This window comes from Clinocottus analis, unplaced genomic scaffold (genome assembly GCF_023055335.1).
Source record: "Clinocottus analis isolate CAN_PGR_092001 unplaced genomic scaffold, fCliAna1.0.p SCAF_5, whole genome shotgun sequence".
In the NCBI taxonomy this organism is placed as follows: Eukaryota; Metazoa; Chordata; class Actinopteri; order Perciformes; family Cottidae; genus Clinocottus; species Clinocottus analis.
This window is the reverse complement of record NW_027176207.1, coordinates 7,539,591-7,561,222: the sequence shown is the minus strand read 5'-3', so window position 1 is coordinate 7,561,222 and position 21,632 is coordinate 7,539,591. Positions and strand designations below refer to the sequence as shown.

The 21,632-nt window shown below is 40.4% G+C and overlaps 1 protein-coding gene across 2 annotated transcripts in view; it reads left to right on the top strand.

Moving 5' to 3' along the window:
• Positions 1–17,861: 17,861 nt before the first annotated feature.
• fgf11b (fibroblast growth factor 11b) overlaps positions 17,862–21,632 on the top strand; it is a 38,316-nt gene continuing 34,545 nt past the window's right edge. For both annotated transcript variants that reach the window (XM_068600580.1, XM_068600579.1), the window contains exon 1: positions 17,862–18,857. In XM_068600580.1, coding sequence (XP_068456681.1) covers positions 18,665–18,857 — 193 coding nt within the window. In that variant the 5' untranslated portion in view covers positions 17,862–18,664. The remainder of the gene's footprint in view (positions 18,858–21,632) is intronic.

Here is a 21,632-nt window from a genome sequence, read left to right as displayed (position 1 = left end):
TGTATCCAAATTTGCCAAAGACCTTTTAAATCAGTCCAAATCCATTCTGACTGGATTAAATACGAACACTGAAATTATGTTTCAATATGATGATCTGGGAAGAGCAATGTGTTATATTTTATAGCTGCATTAGTATAACACAGATGGGACACAGGGCATGTGGGTCGTCCATTGATTTAATAAAGTAGATGACCACATTTGAATGAAATAATTTGCTTTCCTCCCCTGTATTTTCACATTAAAGTAAATAAGTGATGTTATGTTTAGGTCCCCATTTGTGCTTTATTTGTCTTTTAGAACGACAAAAGATGTTTTTTCATTATTGCTAAGTATTTTTTTTTCATGAAATGTCATAAACCTGTTTTAAAAAAGCCCATCACAAGTTCACAGAGTTTAAAGCTCCTAAAGTGATTCAATTAAGAATAATATGGAACAGAGAAAAGATGCAAATCCTCAAATGTATGGCATTCTTGCTTCAATAGTGACCCAGACAGTAAATTGATTAGAGAAAATAATAACCAATTAATTTTCTGTCAATCAACTAATTGTTGAAAGTGTCTGCTCTACATCTCGCTTTGGTCAACAGCTTCGAGATGTTACATTCTCGCTCGCATTGGAAACGACTCCAATAACCTCCTGCACTATCAGTAGATAACTTGAGTCACCTTCAGCGCCTCACTCACCAATCAGATGTGATCATTTCCTAATGCAGAATAATATTGAGAGGTTCATAAGAATACACAGGAATGCAGTTTGTTATGCACAGTGAATAACTTCCTTCCTTCTTATCATCCTCTTTCACATGAATTCCATCTGAGGTTGAAATGTGCTGCATTTTTGGGGGAATGAAAAAATACGGCAGCAGGCGTCTGAATGGAGAAATGCCCTTGCTGCCTTTTTCAAGGATGCAGCAGACCTGTGAGTCAATTGCGTTTCGTGTACAGCAGGAGGTGCTGGCTGACTGCGCAGTGCTTTCTTCATCTTCCTCTAATCCTGTAGCGGCTCTGTCAGTGCGAGATAGTCATGGTCTGTGAGTAAGACTATCAGGGAGGAGAGGGAAACCAGGATCGAAAAGGAAGATGGGAGGATACACAGGGACCGGCATGGCAAATGGTGCTTTAGTAAGGTGTTAAGATGAAAAGTGGGGGTATAGGTGGGTACAAGTGGTGTGAGCACGTGCACAGATGTTTGTGGGTGTGCATGTGTGCTAGTGTTGGATGGGTGGTTTGGTTTAGCAGAACCACCTTTCTTCTTGCCTCTCTTCTTTTCGTCCTCTTTCTCTGTCTTCCCTGACTGGCTTCAGACCAAACCTTGTTCTCCTGTTACATCCTCTCCGATGCCCCATGTCCATCTTCTCTCCCTCTTCCATCCCCCCATCTCTCTCCCTGTCTCTCTGTTTCCTTCTTATAACTCTGTGAAATATCTCCTTATCCTATTCTCTCCCTGAGGCCTTTGTCTCTTGGAGTCGCAGGTGAAATTAGAGGATATAATTTCCTACAATCAGCAGAATCTGGTCCACAGCACCCCACCCCTCCCTTGTCGCCCTTCCGCCCACCCCTGCTTCTCACACGAATCCCCACCGTGGCCAGGGGCAGAGGAACACCAGCAGTCTCAGTGAGAAACCTCCCTTCGTTCTGCCTTCCTCATTGGGTCACTTTCATCTTCTGATCGCTGGGAAAGAACAAACCGACGCAGTGGAAAAGATGCACTAATGAGGACGAAAAGCAGATGAGAGGATCTTGATCCGGTGTGTGCGATGAAATGGAGAGAGTGTGTGGAGAAGGGCGGAGGAGGTTGGGGGTCAAACACACAGAAGACAAGGAAGCGAGTGAAGGACGAAGAAGAGGGAGGTGATGTGAAGGGAGGACAGGCAAACCTCTCATGCACAAATATATCACTGCCACACACACACACACACACACACGCACACACACACACACACACACACACACACACACACACACACACACACACACACACGTGAACACGCAGCACATCACACATTGAACCAATCTGCCACGGATAAAAAGATTATGCCTCTGAGTTTCCTGGAATGTTCTCTGCCGTACCCCCTCAACCACCACCCATCCCCCACCCTCACAAAACACTGTCTGTCGGTCCTCTCCAGGCTGTGGTGTGGATGCCCCGATCTTCCACAGCTCAAGTTATGTAAGCACGGCCCCGTCCTCTCCTGTGTCCCCAAAGATGCCCACTAAACACACCATCTCAGGCCACGTCACGCCATCAGACACTGCTTCCACTGGTCTGGTGTTGCCCAGGCTGCAGGAGAGCCTGTTTGCAGAAGGCTGACATTTCAACTTAGACCTTATGTTCCTATGCATTGTCTATTGGGGAAAACATTTTTTTAAATTGTCCCAGTATTGAAGGAGAACGCTGCAGACAGCAGCCACTAAAAAGGCTGCAATGTAATGACTCCGGCATCTCCTTACCTTCAATTCACATCCACTAAAAGTGCTTGTTTTGTTTTTGTGTCTGACAGCATTATGGAAAGGACTCAACAGAGAAAAAAACACTTACGCTTTCTGTTTGTTATTGTGTTGTGTGACTTTTTGCTGTGAGACAGCTGTGGAGTCGTGAGTGAGGAGAGGAGTGAGACAGGGCATCAGTGTTTTTTTTTTAGAGTTTGATGTGTTGAAGTACAGAAAAGTGTAGCTCAGTGTTATCTAAAAGTTTTTCAATGTAATGTTTGAATATTGATGATTTCGACAATGTGGATACACTCAATGACACACAAACTGGATCAAGAACCAAAGGTAAGACAAATGTTTCAGTCCTCTGTTGGGTCCTTTCCTTCATGTTGTCAGACACTTACAACATTGGCCAAAACAACCACTGTTAGTTGAAATAAATTGACGATGAAGAGTTGCTGCATTACTGCTTGTTTAGCAGCTGTCGGCTCCAGCGCTCTCCTGCATTACAGGAATAATTTTAAAAGTTTCTGTCCCCACTAGTTGCAAAAACAGGGAATAACTTCTGTCCTTTTTTCATTTCATTTAAAACAAAGAGACCTTTTGCAATCCTCTTGTACGTTGTACTACACTCCGCCTTTTGACAATAAACAGTCATTATTTGGAGAACACCTGGCTTTGAGGGAGGAATGTCTTCTATACCTCAGATCTTAGTGTTTCCTTTTCCCCTCCTTAATGAAATCTATCCATCTTTCACTACGTCCTTGTTACTACCCACCTCTCCGCCATCACTCATGATGGTATTTCTTTTGCTCTGCCACGTCTGTTTGTTGCCTGTAGCCATTAATCTCAATTAACACAGTGAGAGTATTAATAGTTTCTGGGAGAAAATGAAAAGAGGGAGCTGCGAGGGTGTTAGGGGCAGATTACAGTGGTCAATGATTAGTTGATTCACATTGTGTCTCCTTTATTTGTATTTGTGTGTGTTTATACACGCGTCATTGTCATTGAAATGTTTGGTTACTGGTGACACACAAGCTGTTAGCATGAAGACAAATGTTTTGCACCATATGTGTATTCATCGATTCAATATGTGTCCAAAAAAATTATGTTTATTCAAACAATAAACCATCTTTTCACAACAAAAACAGTTCATTCCGAGAAAAAAAAATGTATTTATATTATCAACCAAACTACACAATAATGTAAAACATGGACAAAGGAAGTCTTATTCAAGGCCTGCATGCATCTGGAATCATACTGGAGCTCCAGCATCCTCTGCAGCCCAAACATGTCTTTTGCTTATAAGTTGATTTAGCCAATGGATTAAGAGTGAAGGGTGTATTAAATAAGTTCTCTCTTCTCGATCAACTTTCACTCTCTTGCTCTTCTCAGACGTCCTCGCTGCTTGCGTCATCGCTCTCACTACTCCTTCACCAATCCTTCTTACTTTCAGCTCCCTTTTCTGTATTATTCCTATTTGATCAGCTCTAGCTGATGCAACATGTTCTCCCCAATGCATTGTTGAATAAAGTGCACAAACAAAAATAGACATACACACATATAGATCCCCTTTGTGATTCTTTTTGCAATTTCTGATCATATAAAGGGTTAAATTATGTTGGAACAATTTCTATGGTCCGCTAACAGTTTCAAATGTTTGGAATATGATAAAGATGAATTCATTGGTAACTAAATTGGTGCCATCTTAAACGTGAACGTCAACACAAAGAGAGAAAATGAGACACGCAGTCACAATGGATGACGCAGACAGAGAGAAAAAGGAAAAGACAGAAAGCTTGGGGTAGAAGAAAACCGACTCCTAGTGGGGTGTGACAAATTATTTGTTAAGCCATGACGCACAAGATGGGCTGCAGTACGCAAACAAGGGCAATAATTAGACAAGGGAGCACTCTCCCACAAGAAAGTTCCCACATGATCCAATAAAAGTATTAAATGGGAATTTAAAAAAAGGAAAAAACTGAGGTCATATCTTACATCAACTAATGGCTCTATTTGTTTATACTTGTTTGTAAGACGCAAACAAGGTTCAGGTTTTAATTTACTGTCAATTCAAATGGAGCCTGGACTTTTTTTATGCATTTTATGGCTGCTCTTTCTAGCAATTTGTGACTTGAGATTCGTCTCAATTCATACAGCTTATTGCCAAAAGCTTATGGTCTACTTTAGAGGCAGATTCAGTGGGCTATTAAACCCCCATCTTCCCAGGATGTAAATGTTTAGTGCTCAATTTCAAAGCAAGAGCTACAGTATGTGCTGTTACTTAAATAAAAGCTTCTGTTCCACAGACAGCACTGTCAAACAATGACTGTCTACCCAAGAACAAAAAAACAGCATCAGTTGTCTGAACCAATGTCCTGAAACGACACATATTTACGTTTAAGTGTTATTATGTTATACGAGTGAGATTATAGAGGATGGTTGGTGGACGGGACAAAAAACCCTCAGACACACCACAGTTATTTCCTAATTCAAATAGATTTTTTAAAGCATTAACACAATATTTTCCTAACCTTAACCACATGTTTAATGTGACAATGACAACAAAGGTCCTGTTACTCAATACGATATTCAGAGCAGATAGATTGCCTCCACATGGCTCTCAACATGGCGAGAGCTGAGCCGGCGGCACGAAGCTGACGGTGCTAACAGAGCAAACAACGACAAGAGTGCTCCACGATAAATTTACATTGCAAACAGTTATTTGTAGCTCTAATAATGCTCTGAATATTTTAAGTAGTCATTCTAACCAATGACGCAATTCTAACAATACTAAATGCAACCCAAATCATGATGTTTCTCTGAACATGGCTAACGTGGTCACCAACAAAGCTCGGGATCCTCACTGAGTTGGACCCTTTACATATCTTTTACAAATACTTTACACACCAAATACAGTTACACACCTTTGTACAATTCTACAACTCTACTACACACTCTAATATCATACTTGTTTGACACATGCTCTTAATTTGTTTGTTTTTTTTAAATTATTTTAGTGTACATTTTCATATTTTCTATTTTAAAACGATGTATTTTACTATTGCACTAGGTTCCTTGGATATATTACATGCTTGGGAATACAATTTGGGGATTTCGGATTCGGATTTCTGAATTAAATTAAACAATATATTATTTCTGCAAGACCTCTTTAAAGATGATTTTGATCTAATGAGCTGACATAAACATTCACTTGGTCTGCATGTGTGTGTGTGTGTGTGTGTGTGTGTGTGTGTGTGTGTGTGTGTGTGTGTGTGTATGTGTGTGTGTGTGTGTGTGTGTGTGTGTGTGTGTGTGTGTGTGTGTGTGTGTGTGTGTGTGTGTGTGTGTTTACAAAAGCACATCTGTACTCTGTATGCACTTACCACGCATCCACTTGTGTCAGTGTGAGTGAAAAGCATCTGTGGGGATATTTCTGCTTATCTAATGGTGAGAGTAAAAGGTATCACATTAATATTTTAATTGCAACCAGTGTCTGGGCTTCTGTTGAGAGACGGGCTTAATATGTGGTGACAGATGAGGGTTCAGGGTAAACAAGGATTTGGCTGTCCTCCACGGGAATTGAGAGGACAGAGTTGGTGGATTAAACTGCCGTTTTGGCTGAAAGGCACCTAGCTTGTGGCGGCATGGATGCAAATCCAAGGGCTGATTGGGGTCATAAGTGCTCAACACCGTCCACTAGGTCACTGCATAATGTCAAATATCCAATGTTACATTTCAGCCTACCAAATATGTGTATAATGTGTATGATATATCAGGATGATTGGAAGAAAAAATCCATATAAAATGCACAGCTGTATAATAATGCCTTTTATTTATATAGTGCTTTTTTCTAAGTACTCAAAGTCACTTTACATAACAGTTTAAATATCCTAAAAGCTAAGCAATAATACAAATAGAATAAAATAAATAAAAACAGTAAGAGTACATAGTCAAACATTAAAATCAGTTGTAAAGAGGTGAGTTTTGATAGTTGTAGCTAAAGAAGCCCACATGGTTTGCCACCAGTAGGCTACACAACACAGGTGTTACTTAAGCAGCGTTGTAATCAATTTGGAATAGCAGTGGGTCAGTGACTTGCATTGCAACCTCACTTCATCAAGGTGCTGTTCCATTAGAGGTGAGAATATGACTTTGACCGTGTTACTCTGTGTTACCCTTGACGGACTGACAACCTGCCCAATGCATGCCGGGATAAGCTCTTACTCTCTGAGAGGTAGAGCGTGGCACGGTTTCGTTCAAAACTGTTTGTTTTTTTACATTAGAAGGAAAAACAGCACAAGAGTTTGAAAACATAATCAATGACTTGTTTATTGTAGACTCTCTTGCCTGGCCTGAGTGGCTTTACATTGGCTCCTCTGCAGTCTGCAGACCCTGGACTCATTCATGCATTATGTATTACCTTCGTTACAACTTAAATTACATGACAGGGATTGGCACAAGACCCCCGATATAACACACACACACACACACACACACACACACACACAGTACCTTCAATTTGTGCCCTGGCTTGTACCTCAATGCACTCAAAGCCGGATTTAAACTTGGCTCACGTGAGATAAACAGCCTGCTCTGACCACAAAACCCCACACTTCCCCTGTGCAGTGCAATTCTCCGGAGCATGGATGGTGACTGCTGACAGAAATTTAAAAATTAAATAAAACCTGACTTTAATAACTAATCTTATAACCCCTCTAACTAATCTCGAGCGATGCAGGCTTAAGACCCTTGGAAAAAAAAACCTCACAATTCTACCTAAATGTAGTATTCTCTCTGAGATTTACCACTTAACGTTTTCGAGGAAATGCACTATCCTGATTTGTAGAGGCAATTATTTGGTTTCATCGTGCGTGTCATTTAATTGGTCTTCACAGGTGGGACGGTGTTTGTTCAGTGCATCTGACAGAGCAAACAGTAAAACTATTTTCACCGCTGTCTGGATCGGTTTGCTTGTGTGACAGTGCATGTGTGCACATCTTCATATCACAGCGAGTATTGAATTATCATATGCCAGCGGACTTGTGTTTGATTATTCATGCATCTTTTGTGTTTGTGTGCTTTTCATGCAACTTACATGTTGCCAAACAATGGAACCAACCTGAAAGACAGTAAAGAAGAGACAGATCGCATCTAAAATGTCTATAATCTGATCCTGCCATGCGAAGCAAATCATCTTTCGTCGTCGTCCCTTCCATCTGGCTGGAGGCTGCGCTCCATCAGGACCAAGACCTCACGCCACACAAACGGTTTGTTCGCTTCGCCAGTCGGGCTCATTAACAGAGCCTGGGTCCCCCACTGACTGATTCTGTCATCCTCAGGACAATTTCTTACCGGTCACTCCGCTGCACATCCCTTTATACCTCCTATTTAAATACACTTGTCACTTCCCCTTTACACTTTCACATATACTTACAGTACACTTGTTTATAGTACTGTTATTTGTTTGTCTGTGCACTTTATTTTACATTTGGTATTCTATTGTAAATGCAATTTGTTACTTTTCCTTGGACTGTGTTGATTGTTGGTGATAACGTATGTACCACCTGTAAACCACAAATTCCTTGTATGTGAACCATACCTGATTCTGATTCTGATCTAGTAACAAACTGCTTAAAATGTACAACTGCTGTTACAGGCCTTGTTACAACTCCAGTCCCCCGTGGACTCTGGCAATACACACTGTCCTGGAGTCTGAAACATGGATAACAATGTCTTCCCTGTATGGTTGCCCCGAGCATGGCCTTGTCATAACAACTCTCTGTTTACATCTTAAAAACAAACAGAAGAGCTCATGGCTTTGCCTCTCACTGGGCCATATGCAGGGCATGACTTGTGGTAAATTGATAATAACAAAGATCTGCATGGTCTGCTCATAATAGCACAAGCAAGCCCCCAGCAAGAGACTTGACTGCAATATCCATTAATCCACTGCAGTTTCCCACTGGTTCAAAGGCTGTCTTGCAGCGGAGTTCTGCAACATCAAAGAGTACTCTCTTATGAAGGGGAGCAGTGAAATGTGGAACTCTCAGCTCAGCTATCTACCATGCTGCAGAGGAGTCTTTGGGATTCACCAAGAGATGCAATTAAGACTGGTTTGATTGGAATGACCTCTGCATTGATGATCTGCTAAAAGTCAAGAGAAACGGATAGTAAGCTGCTTCTGCTTCTAGCGCGCTGTCTTGTTATCGGCAGTTTTTTAAAGCCCAAACAGTTTGGCATTAAATATGATGGATAGTTACATCGTCTACGTTGTAACCAAGACAAAAAGAGTAAAGCTCATATGGAAATTTTTGGTATGTTTTTGGAACATATTGGTTTTTTTAATTTGCAAGTATATGTGACATAGTATGCTAACATTATATAAACGTTGCTATATTTGATCACAAATACAATTGGAGGCAGTGTTTTCCCATTCTGTATTCCCAATTCAAATCTTCCTTTTTATGAAATCTGTCATTTAAAAAGATACGACATACGAGGATTTTGGTTGCTTCCCAATGGTTCTCAACTTGGCGATAACCAAAAAAATCAACTACGGCAAAAAAGTGGACAGAGCTAACAGTGTTTACATGGAGGGTGGGTGCTGTGCTTCCGCAATAACCACCTCAGATTTCTCCCCCGATTGTCAGGAGGGGTGATTTAGGGATAAATCTGGCCAAATCTCTTGCAGTCTGAGTCCAGGTTTATTGTTGCTTTTGACACAACCAAAAACATTGTCATGCACTTGTTTGTCAATTGGAATCTCTTTCCACTTCAATGTGGACTTAAGATTTTTCACAATATATCAAGGAGTAGATGAAATACTGAATGCTGCTCTCTGGGTGTAATGGACGCCTAATAATCAACAAATCCCTTCCTCTCCCACTGTGTATAAGAAATTGTTGGTATTACACAGAAGTCTACAATTATTAACCCACACATAACACTGCTTCAAAAATAATGAAGTGTCATGTTGATGTGGACACCTGAGAACTGTGGTGCTATCAGCCTAATTTAATAAACTGTTGTCATCCATTCTCCAGATGATAATCTTGTCTCTTAAAGGTCAACCCCACCAATGTACCTTTTAGTTTTATCTCCTCCTTTAATTTCCTCACTCTTATTGTTCCCCAAAACTGTAAAAGGTCATGCTTGTTTCATGGTTGTTCATGAGCTTTCAATCTGTTAACAGCTCTCTGCAGTACTATAATCAAGCATGTGCCGTGTCACTGTGAACACATTATGTCTCCAACTATAATCTGACTAAAAATGCCCATTGCGCTAAGCCTCACAACTAATGCTTTTATATAAAGCTCTAAATATATATTTGATTAAAAGAAGAAAAAAATAGAAGGATATTTCAGAGCTGTGGTTACTGTGTTCCTAAAATACAGAAAATAAACTGACTGCTGGTTTTAAACAAATATTACTAATTAATTTAGTCTAATAATGGAAATTAGTGTTACTGACCCCGGGTGGGGGAAATTAGAGAACAGTGCTTGCCCTGTAACACATTAAAACAACTGAGATTCCTATGAGCAAAGCCACAAAGGCTGCTGACTGGCCAGCAGATCCAACTGGTTACACTGGGCAGCCTCCAGGTGTTTAACTGAAACCATAGTAGTCAAACTACCATGGGCACATACAAGTTCAAAACTACATATTGACAAGTTTTCAACTTTCCTCTGACTCAACCCTGGGGACATCACAAGTGGCACTAGAAATAATTACACCACTACTGAAGGCTTTAAGTGGATTTGTTCAATGGCTGCTGTGACCACCTGATATGTGTGAAAGATGAGAAAAACAGCTGGAAATAGATAGTGACCACAAACAGAGGCCCATGCCAGCAGCACAAGTGACACAGAAGAGCTGTGCACCTTGCACAGAGAGCAAGCGCTGGAAAAAAGTACCCCACAGAAAGATAGCCCTGCACAGACTGTGGATTAACAATATGTTAATATAAATTAGATGAATTGGCACTAAATTATTGCACATGTAGATTATCTGAGGACATTTTTGAAAAGATATTCAGATAGCGATGCTTCACCTGCAAAAGCATTGTTTTCCAGTGGCGTGCACACTTTTCTTGCATTGCATCTATTTTTTCTGGTTTTGTTTTGGCTGACATTCTTTGCAAACGGCAGGGCATTTCATCACTCAATTATTTTTGCATGTTCGGACCAATATTTCTGTAATGGAGGCGAAGTAACACTCAGAAAGCACATAAGGCTCAACAGAAAGTATGACGAATTCAAGTACAGTAAGCAGCAAAGCACATACAGACTTGAGAGTCCGCAGCCATGCATGGGATCTGAGACTATACTTAGGTACAGCAGTGCTTTGAGCAGAATATGAACGTCAGCAGGCTAACATATACTATCATATTAATAAGTATGCCAGGAAAATAATTAATAAGTCCCTCAATACAATGTTTGTCAAATGTGATATGCAGTACTGCATGCATACTTTGCATACATTCTAAAAAGTACAAATAAAATGTATGTGATTCGAAACGCAGCCATAATATTAATAATGTTATGCATTTCAGTTTAGCGTGTTGGCATGCTAACATTTGCTACTTAGTACGAGACCAGAAGCTGATGCTGATGGGAATGTAATTCTGTAGGTTTTTTTTGTCATAAACTAATAGACAAATTGAAATGACCCAATTCCACAATGTCTGTACCAAACATTGTGGCAATCTATTCTTTAGACCACAAATGTGTTGGCTGAAAGGTCAGGGAATCACCACGAGCAACCATCCTTTGGAAACCATGAATGTGTGTTTCATGGCTAGACATTTCAATCTGGAGTCACACAGCTAGCAGCAAAAAAACAGTATATTTGTTAAATATTATTCCTCCGAGAGGTTTAACTATGTAGGGAAAAAATGTGTTTAAATAGCTTTTCCAGACTGATCTTGGATGTGAGGAGGGGGGGTTTGTTTGTGCCCCTAAGTATGCATGCATGCTGTGTCACTGACTCAATAAGCCACAGAATCTCGTCATGGATTTGTCATGTACTTATAAACGCCTTTGTTTAAAAGCTGTCAATGCTAGGCTAATGAGTGCAAAGCACTAGAGTGTCTGCTCCCACATTTAAAAAGAACTGAGCTAGAATTAAGCTAAGCTACTGTTACATTGTGACACTCTAGATTGTTAAAGATGTATGAAAAAATAGTAAAAACCAGCAGAAAGTGATATGTGTGGAGAGAACAGGGGGCGTTTCGGTACCAGAAATTAGTTTGGAATCTTCTCAAGGTGTTATGATCCTAATTCAGAAGAACATCTGTGATGGGAGGTTCCCACTTGATAACCCCAAAGACATGCCAGTTTTTTATTCCTCACTTCTCCAATTCACCGTCAAAGCTGCATTCCTGTATCAGTAATGTTACAACCTTTGTGTAAATACGTACAAGAAGCAAGCACATACAGAAACTGTATTTTATTACAGTTTCATTCATTTTGGCATGGTTCGCTATCATCAATAGAAGAAAAATCTCATTTCTGAATGTGACTAATAAGACTGTATGCAGTCATGTGTGCTAAATCCTGAAGAAGTTATTCTTATGAACTGCAGTACACGTCGAGCAGTGAAATGCCAAAACGACTGATGGAACACCAGAGAGACCTCCAGCAACACAAAATCAATATTTATATTGAATACACAGCCAATCTCAAAACCCACTTAGGTGACCTCATTTTGCTGGCATTAAACCGTGTTATTTCTGCATGCCTGTTTAGCTGTGGTTCTCTGTGGAACCTCTTCATATATTCATGAATATGTCAGAATAATAAATAAAAAAAATGCAGTATTTACATACATTTATGCACACTAAACTCACATGCATAAACACACTTTCATTTCCACATTCCTTCACTTTCTGTGTTTACTGAGAACAGTTTTGGAGGGATGATGAGATTCGGTTCCAGCTAGATTAGTTCATAAATCAGGAGTCAATATTTAAACCCAAACATTTCAATCCAATTCCTAATCCATGACATGAAAGGTCATCCTCATCTGACATAGGCCTATTTTAGCTTTCACGCACATCATTCATACCATAGAAATGAGGAATGAAGAAAGAAGCAGGAAGAAAGGGATTGATGATATAACAGCAGAGATCATCCCCACTTGGCTTGGATTAATCACCCTAAACATCACTGCTGCGTCTGACTTTGTAGTCTTCTAAATGCACCGAGTGACTTTAAACAAAACAGTCAAAACATTTGGAAGTTCAGACGTAGTTTTTCATGTCACACAGTTAAGTGGTTTGAAACTATCATTAGACTGAATTAAACAACTCCTAATGCTGAGTGGCAGACAATTATTTTAGAGGATAAAGAATGCAACCACTTACTCCATCCAGACCTCGGCATCGGGTCCAGGCTGCAGACTGAAGGCACCGCTGAGAGGACCTTCATCAAGCTTGTCTTCTTTAATAGGAAAGGCATTTGATCATATGTTTGTATTTAATTCAGATTAAATGAAATGTTCTTGTTTTTAGAAACTGTTTAGAGTGTGCTGAGCATAACAAATATGGTGTATACCAAAAAGTGTGTTTCTCTATATTATGACAGACATAATATCAAATTACTCTGATATTAATAAAGATCACGATTTGAACTTCGCACATATCAGATCATGATCAATTCAAGTTTCAGTGGGAATCTACGTGAGAGGAAAAGGAAAAAATATACAAATGGGGAATCCATCATTTATAGTGTATGAAAATCCAATATGAAACACTTGATAGTCAAGCTTATTAATCAAGAATAAAACATTTATGTGTTTATGAATTGCATAATAATCAGTTACGAATGAGTGGTAATGTTGCTTTATAAAAAGATGAAATAATGTTTACTCATGCTTTACTAATGCTAAAAAGTGTGTTACAAAGTGCAACTAACAAATTTTAAATACTTTTCCAGATGCTTGGTCAAATAAAACAAATGTAAAAGTATCCTTTGTCTTCCTCCACATCAGCAGCTCGATCATTCATCACAGCAGTGGCTGCCAGCGGTGAAAGAATCCAACAGAAAGAAGAGTGGGACGGGGGTCAGGGTGGTGATGGTTGAACCAGCTGGGGGGGACAGTGGGCTTTAAACAGCACCAACACAAAATCTGCTTTCATCATGTAATCTTTCCTCCCTCTGACTGAGGCAAGTTTAATCCTGCAGACTTACCTGCTGAGATTTTACCTCAGGCAACAGTGCAGATGAAGGCAATGAGGAAAGATAGCGCCCCACTTGCAAATAGAATGTGGACGAGTTGAGTTCATCTCCCTGTTTGTTCATTCTTATGGTTTACTGATACAGAATAACTTTAGAAAAGTTAAACCTTTGAATTAGTTTTCAGGTCAACTGGTTGTAATACAAGACTGCAATGCAAGACCGAAGTCTATGATCGCTGGACGTATGAACAGGTAGCTCTGCCTGTGAGTGGAACATGTTGTGCATGTTGGGCTCATGAGTTCTTAAAGCGGCTACAATCGTTATTTTTCAGAATATCAACATATCAAATGACAACAATGATAGATTACTGTTTCTAATTTGCTTCTCCAATACAGCGTGGCAACACAAAATGTAAAATAATGATGAATATATTGAGTAAAGCATTCGTTTAGAAAATCCGGCATATAATTGGCATTGCTTCAAATGCCAAACACGCAATGTAATAGAGAAGAAGAAAAAAAGAGCTAAATTTGCAACAACTCAAATTCAAGATCAGTTGAACAACACAAGAAAAACACACACAAAAAAACGGCCAGACGCGAAAAAAAATCGGCATCTGTCTCACACACCAAGTAATTCTCACAAATAAAACCTAATTACACAGAGACTGATATGAACAGGGCTAAATAACGAATGAAACTGAGAACGATATATGTGCTGCTCAGCGTTAATGAGCAACTCACCCATAGGTCATGGACATTGGAAATATAATTTTTGTATGCAAGAAGCGGGCCTCAGTTAGATTCCACATGGTCGCATAATGGAGGGGGATTAACGAAGAATACCTCCTGTCATCTGTGGACTGCGCGATGAGCTGAGAGGGGACTGAAGGAGAGAGAGAGAGAGAGAGAGAGAGAGAGAGAGAGAGAGAGAGAGAGAGAGAGAGAGAGAGAGAGAGAGAGAGAGTGATAAATAGAGGGGGAAGAAAGTGACAGAACTAGGCCAATTGTTTTGATGTGCTTAACTCTTTCTGGCTTTGTGTGTGTTTACGTAAACATGAGTGCATGTCTGAACTCAGGCTTTTCAGGATAGGTACATTATATCATAGCACACCTGGTTTAAAGGACACCTTGCAGCAAGCACACTGCCTACATGTCAGTCTCAATGAACATTAAACCTGAGTCACAATTTGGTGAATTTTGTAGGAAAGTAGAAAAATGAGATCGTTTGGTACTTGAATACATTTACTTGGTTACTTTTCCCCACTGGGATTCATAGAGAAACAAACCTCTCCTCAAGCAGAAACCCAGAATATTTAAACTGTAACTTCTTCTATTCTATTCACCCGTCTATAAAGATTATAGAAGTCTTCGTTAGGTAACACAGAATGCGGGAACACGTGGAAACCGTTATACCAGGAAAAACATTTCAACATGAAGCACTTTCAAAGCGGATATACTTTTAATACCCTAGGCTTCCATGTGAATTGATACGCATGCTGGGATTGTGGCATGGATTGTTTTTTTATCAAAACATCTGCATTTAATCCCCCTGTGTGTCTCACTCAGATGATGACAATTCATACACGGACACGTGACGGAATGGTTATTTGTTATTTAAAATGTTCTTCCTTTCGTTTTGATTTATGCACATTGTTTCCCCTCCACTTCACCAGAGAGGGTTCAATACTGACAGCCGGGCTGAGGCACAGCAAATCCTGAATATGATGAGTTGTGAGTTTAGGAACCTTCTGGAAACGGCTGCGAGCTGTGCACAATTTATATATGAGCAAGACAAAAGACTAACATTTATATGGTAATAAATTGGAAATAACTAATGACCGAAACATTGAGTCCTGACATAATGGGTGTTTGGTTGATAGTTGGGGTGTGTTCATACAGGTGATAGCTCTTAGGAAGACATGACAAGTGGTTTTACTCTTAATGAGTCCACTTAGATTTTGGCAGGAAATTTCATTATAATGATGGAAACACTTGTTAACCTTGAGATTGTCTACCGTCCTGAGAACCCCACTTAGCTTTCTTTTGGTGTAACTTGGCATGTACTTGTGACTGGAGAAAGCGAAAAGGAGAACAACCTTTTGGCAATGTTTGTAAGTCCATTAGGAGATTGATTCTCGAACCGGTAGAAGGAAGCGTGCACGGCTGAGAATGCAGGAAGGAAATAATCATTAGAAAAGCGGAAAACACATCTTTTCTGTTTGCTCGTCGATACAAACTGCATTATCTCATTGGTGGTTCCCCCTCCTTCGGCCCCGTCATTTCCACATCCCTCCGTGGGGACCAGATATCCGCTGTCACCTGTCAATCAAGCCCTGACAGACAGTGACCTTGCTCGGCATTGTTCGGAACGATTTGAATTGACCGTGCATTTCCAAGTTGCTTCCGCTGCTGGTTTCACTGGCAATTGGCTTTTAAAAAGAGGTGCCATGACGAATAAAATTGGATTGATTAGCTCTCAGATAAGTTGATTTATTGGGTTTGAGTCTAAGGGGGCGGACTGGAGATGTTTATTGTGTTTTTATATCTAGTTGTACTCCAGATTCATGGCGGGCAATGACGGTATTTCTGACAGAGCTTTGCACATTATGGCCCTCATTCACCAGGCTAATGTATGCATCAGTGTACTCTTACACTGATGGTGAACATGCTTCCTGCGGAACAATTCACACGCGACCATACCATCAACATCGTGTTGACATTCAGCCAAAAGAAAGCAGTGCCTGATATTAAACATCCTTCCATTTCCATTTATAGAAATCTAAGTAAATATTTGAAAAAGACTTGCTCAGAACTGCATTTCTCTTAAACTATTTGTCTAAAATAAGGTTGTTTTGCAGAATGAAAATGGTAAGCAAAAAGCTTGTTGTTGTTGCAACTCAACAAGATGAGAAAAATGCTTGACTGCAGGGCATTGTCGTTTACCAGAACCCGCTATTTCCTGCAAAAGTATGTCAGCGTGATTTGTGCTCTCTACTGATACTTGTGGAAGTTGCTAAATTATTAAAGAAATCTTTTTGTCAGACCTTGCATTTGTATCTAAATGCAAGTAGAACAAATGAGGGAGCTGCGTGAACACACTCAGCAAAACTATCCATGTGTTGTTTGTTATGGGTATTTTGCAGGTTGGGAGAGCTGAGGGAGAGCAAGGGTGATATGATGTATTTGTTTGTGTATGTGTGCGTGCGTGCGCGTGCATGCGTGTGTGTGTGTGTGTGTGTGTGTGTGTGTGTGTGTGTGTGTGTGTGTGTGTTGGCGGGGTTAGCTGTCTAACTCAATCTGTCCAAGCTCATGTTTCTGTCAGGGTTAGCGTAAGCCAGCAGTCAGATATGTCAGACACTAAATGCCAGTTTCAGGGAACAAAGTCACTTTATTTTTTGCCTCCATTTCAAGTGCAGAGAGCTCGAGGAAACAAATCACAGACAGACCGTGGAGGTTATTGCTGTATGAGCGGGTGTCAGTGATGGAATGGAGAAGAATACTGACTAGGGACAGATAATTATACAGCAGGGAAGATGCTACTCCAAAGTATGCTGATGTGCCGTGTGCGTGTGTGTGTGTGTGTGTGTGTGTGTGTGTGTGTGCGTGTGTGTGTGCGTGTGTGTGCGTGTGTGTGTGCGTGTGTGTGTGTGTGTGTGCGTGTGTGTGTGTGTGTGTGTGTGTGTGTGTGTGCATGCGTGCATGTGTGCGCATGTGCGTGCGTATGCATGTGACTGGAGGTAACACATGGCGATGCCGTTCCTCTCTTGGAGACAGAGAACTGTCACAATCTGCACCTTAAGCGCTCTCTTTCTCTCCCTCTCCCTCTCTCTCCCTCTGGCACTGTCTCTCTGTTTCAGGAGAGCAGTCAGAATGATTGAGTTTTCTTTTTTTTTATGGGGGTCGTTGCTGTAAAAATAACAAAATTGTAGCCTCTGCGAGCGGTGGTTTTTGTGAAGTGGCTGTTGCCCGTCTCTCACCCATTCCCTCTCCCAGTCAAGCTCATTCTCACACATCACAGCCTCTACCTCCCTCCCTCCCTTCTGTCTCCCTCGCTCTTTTTGCTCTCTCTCTCCCCGTCTCCCCCTCTCCCTCTCGCTCATGAATGTCACCTCTACTGATGGTGGCTGCTGGAATTCACGCACACATACTCTCACAACCACTCGCTGACTTTGGATGGGAGGAGGAGGGGGAGGAGGAGGAGGGAGGGGGGGTTCGGTGAGAACTGTGGGAAAGGAGCGTGCCATCGGAGGCAGAAGAGGAATCTCTGTCTGTCTGTGTCCATGTCTCTGCTCTGTTCACGGCTTCATTCCTACAAAGACCGCCGATGTCCCGCCTGCTGTTCTACCTCTGGAATTAAGTCGGCTGGATTACTGCTCGGACTCTCAGCTCATTATTCCAAGCTGCCACATTTAAATGGGAGGCAAAGTTGGACCTCCGTGGACTGCACAAATGGTGACAAACAGTTTGATTCTTCTTGCGCTTTTAAGAGCTTCCTAGCATTCAAAATGACTTCACTTTTCTTCAGTAAAAGCGTTTTTATATGTAAAACAAACTGAGCTCCTTCCCTTTGGTGTTGTCTCGTCAAAGTAGGTTAATTATTTTACAATATTCATTTTTGGAACTTGGCTATTGAGGTGTATTTTAATGTGCAAGATGAGTGGGGAAGAGGGGTAGAAATATGTCTCCGTTGTCACCTTTTTGAAAGTCCGTCATTCTAACCTTGGTCTCTGTTATTTTTAAGACTGAAAATGTGACTGTGGCACCTTTTCGTGTGCTCTATTTGTGTCATATTTTCATTTTTGGTCAGAGTGGAGGCTTTACAATGGACTGCAGGTGAACTTGCAACTCATCCAGTTCTTCACTCTCCAAGGGAACCCTCAACTAAACTCTTCCCTGTTAACCCACTTAAACGACCTGCTGTCCCCTGTGGGGGATTCTAAACCGCCTGTCCTTCTCTAGTCTTTGGAGGAAAGCAAACGCCAAACCAGTAAGGAGGGAGGGGGGGCATTGGGAACAAAGACACCCCCCTCCCTAAAGGTGAGAGGGGGGGAAGATGGCAGCTCTCGCCAGCTCTCTCATTAGACAGAAGAGGGCGGTCAAGGAAGACCCAGGCAACCGGCCGGTACCCAACAAGCGCAAGCCCTGTCCTAAGAGCAACAAGTCCCTGTGCCAGAAACAGATCCTGGTCCTGATCTCCAAAGTACGACTATGCGGGGGTCGAAAAGCTCGAAACGAGAAAAGACCAGGTGAGTCACTGCTGAATGTTCTCTGCTTCTTCTTTTTCTCGCCCACATGTTGGCATATTTGGCTAAAACTTAAGTTTTGATTTTTATGAAACAACGGAAAATTAAGCAAATGAGATTTAATTAATTCAATCACCACATTTAGAGAGAGTCCTGCAGTTTTTATTAAGTCAATCAAAAAGGTGTCAGACAGCTTTTTCACATCAAACTGTTTTTATTTTCTATGCGTTCGAAACTGGAAAAGATCAACATTGCATTAAAATATATTTCCATTAGGAACAAGCCATCACTAAGCATTACATACACTTTTTACTCACAAACAATCTGTTTACCATAGACTCCCAGACACAAGTTATCAACTTCCTATCTGTTGTCATCGTCATATCTCACAGAACAGTTTCACAGTAGCAGGTATTCTTCGGGCAGCTTCACCTGTTTGATACAGTGACTGATGGTAGCTGCTGCAAAAGAAAACAAGTCACTAAATGAATGCAAAACCCAGCTGAAATGACTTTCTTACACCGAATGGAGCTTTTGCTTTCCCAAACATATAATTATGCAGAGACTTGCGGGAACAATACTATGTGAAATTGGTTAAAAACCAGCCTTACAGTTTTATGCAGTCTAAGTACTCTCGTGTTTATTGAGCATCTGCAGATTGTGGAATTCAAGGCAAATACAAATGCACACATTTCAGTAACCAATTACGATGTACACATGATGTCATATGTTACACAACAAAGAGCTGTTAGGAGGTGTTAACACATGTTTACACAGTGGCTTGCTTGAGTACAAGTTAAGATTTCTGCTTTGAATGTATTAATTTAATGTATGCACCATCCAGTGACACACACACAAGCACCACAGATGTGAGGAGGAAAATCTATTGGTGAATTGATATTTTGATTTGGAAATTGATTAAGAAAATTGGGATGTGACATAAATCAGTGCATGTTGTGTGCATGAAGCAACTACTAAGTGTTGCTTGATTCATTTTGTGACTATATGTTATTATTAAAATAATACAAATAAATTAATAAATAAGCAAGTCCTGTTGTACTCGACTGCCGTACAGTGTCACATCACCTTTCAAAGTTAAATCTTCAGCAGCGGGTAAGTCTGTCTGGTTCTCTGATGTGCTTTCTCTTTGAAAGCAAAACTTCAACAGAGAATCATATGAAGTGTTGCCAACTACACCTTCTCCCTTGTCAATGAAAAAGAAAAATGTGCCACAAACACAAATGAGCACAATTAAAAGTAGAAAATCCCCTTGATATTGAGCTTGCGAATGGAGTGTGTTGTTACATTCTTGTTGCATATTACTATTCATAAATGATTGAATATCTTGCTCTGTTTAACATTTAATGGAAAGTAAACATTTGTTTTATTTCTTCATTTTTAAGCCTTTGTGTATTCCTTTTTTCATGATAACTTTTCCCCTAAATGTACTATTGCATTAATTCAGGAGAGTGATTTCTTCTAAATATTCTGTTCTTTAGACCTTTCATGTGAGTGGTAGACTGCTGAATTTTTTAATTCATGACTGAGAAATGTTATGCCTTTTTGAATGCACAATTAGTAAGTAGTACGCTCAAGTTAAATTATGCATATTAAAGAAATGTTGCTGAACAAACATCCTTTATAAAGATGCCTCATACTTTCATGGCTGATTGAGGAAGAAACTGACAATTTAGAGAGAGTCCCCCCCCCCCCCCTCCTCTCCCTGGAGCTAAAGACTGCATCTAAGCAGACTATACGTGAGAATGATGAGCGATGAGCAGAGCTTTGTGAGAGATGAAATGAAAGTCCTCACACTGCACCACCATGTTCACATATGTCTATGCTTCAAACGGTATTATAATTCCAACACTTTGATGTCCACCGTATGGCGAAAAGACTGATACGATACCGTACAGTATTTATTGTAAACATTGTAGATGAACTAAGTCCTGCTTCTTCAGTGGCATTTGTGCTGTAGTTAGGTAACAGTGGTGTGGAAAACTCTTGTTGGTGCCCCAGTACCCTTGTTTTTTTGACCGTGGAAATATAACATAGTGATAATATCCTGTAATATTACAGAATTGTTTCTTAGAAAAAGGGTTATTGGAACTATTGTTTTGCTTTTGTTCTGTGGAGCCTGAACAATCCCTGTTTTTTTTTAAACTGAATTTAGGTTGTTTACATAATATTACCAGATGTTCGTCTGGTGTTGTAGTGTCAAACGAGCGGATTGTGGACATGAATGAAAAGGCTCTACGCTCACATAAAGTCATAGTTACTATATTATGGTTTCATGAAATCATTTGTTTTAGGATGCTTCGTAAACTAAAATGTTTGTTGTTTTATGTTGCCATCATCTCTTTAAGCCTGTATGAAATGCTAAATGCTAATGGTAGGTGCTCACAAAGGACAATTTTAATATGTTGATGTTTAACAGGCATAATGTTTACCATGTTCATTATCTCCTATTAGCACGTTAGCATTAGAACATTTGCTAACCAAGGCTGTACGTGTCGTACAAGGATAGGAATTTAGCACTTTAGCAGGTCATGAACCAAAGTAAAGAAAGAATGGAAGCTTTAAACTACTCATGATGGCACAATGAGATGAAAACTAATGTTATTAAAATGTATCTCCTGTGCAGTGTGTCTATTATGTAAAAATTCAAGCCAATCCATACAATAGTTGTCCAGAAATGTCACTAAAATTGAAGAATGTTGGTGGTGGTGCTTGTGTTGAGGTCAGTGTCACCGAAGACATTAGAATTCACCCTCTGGG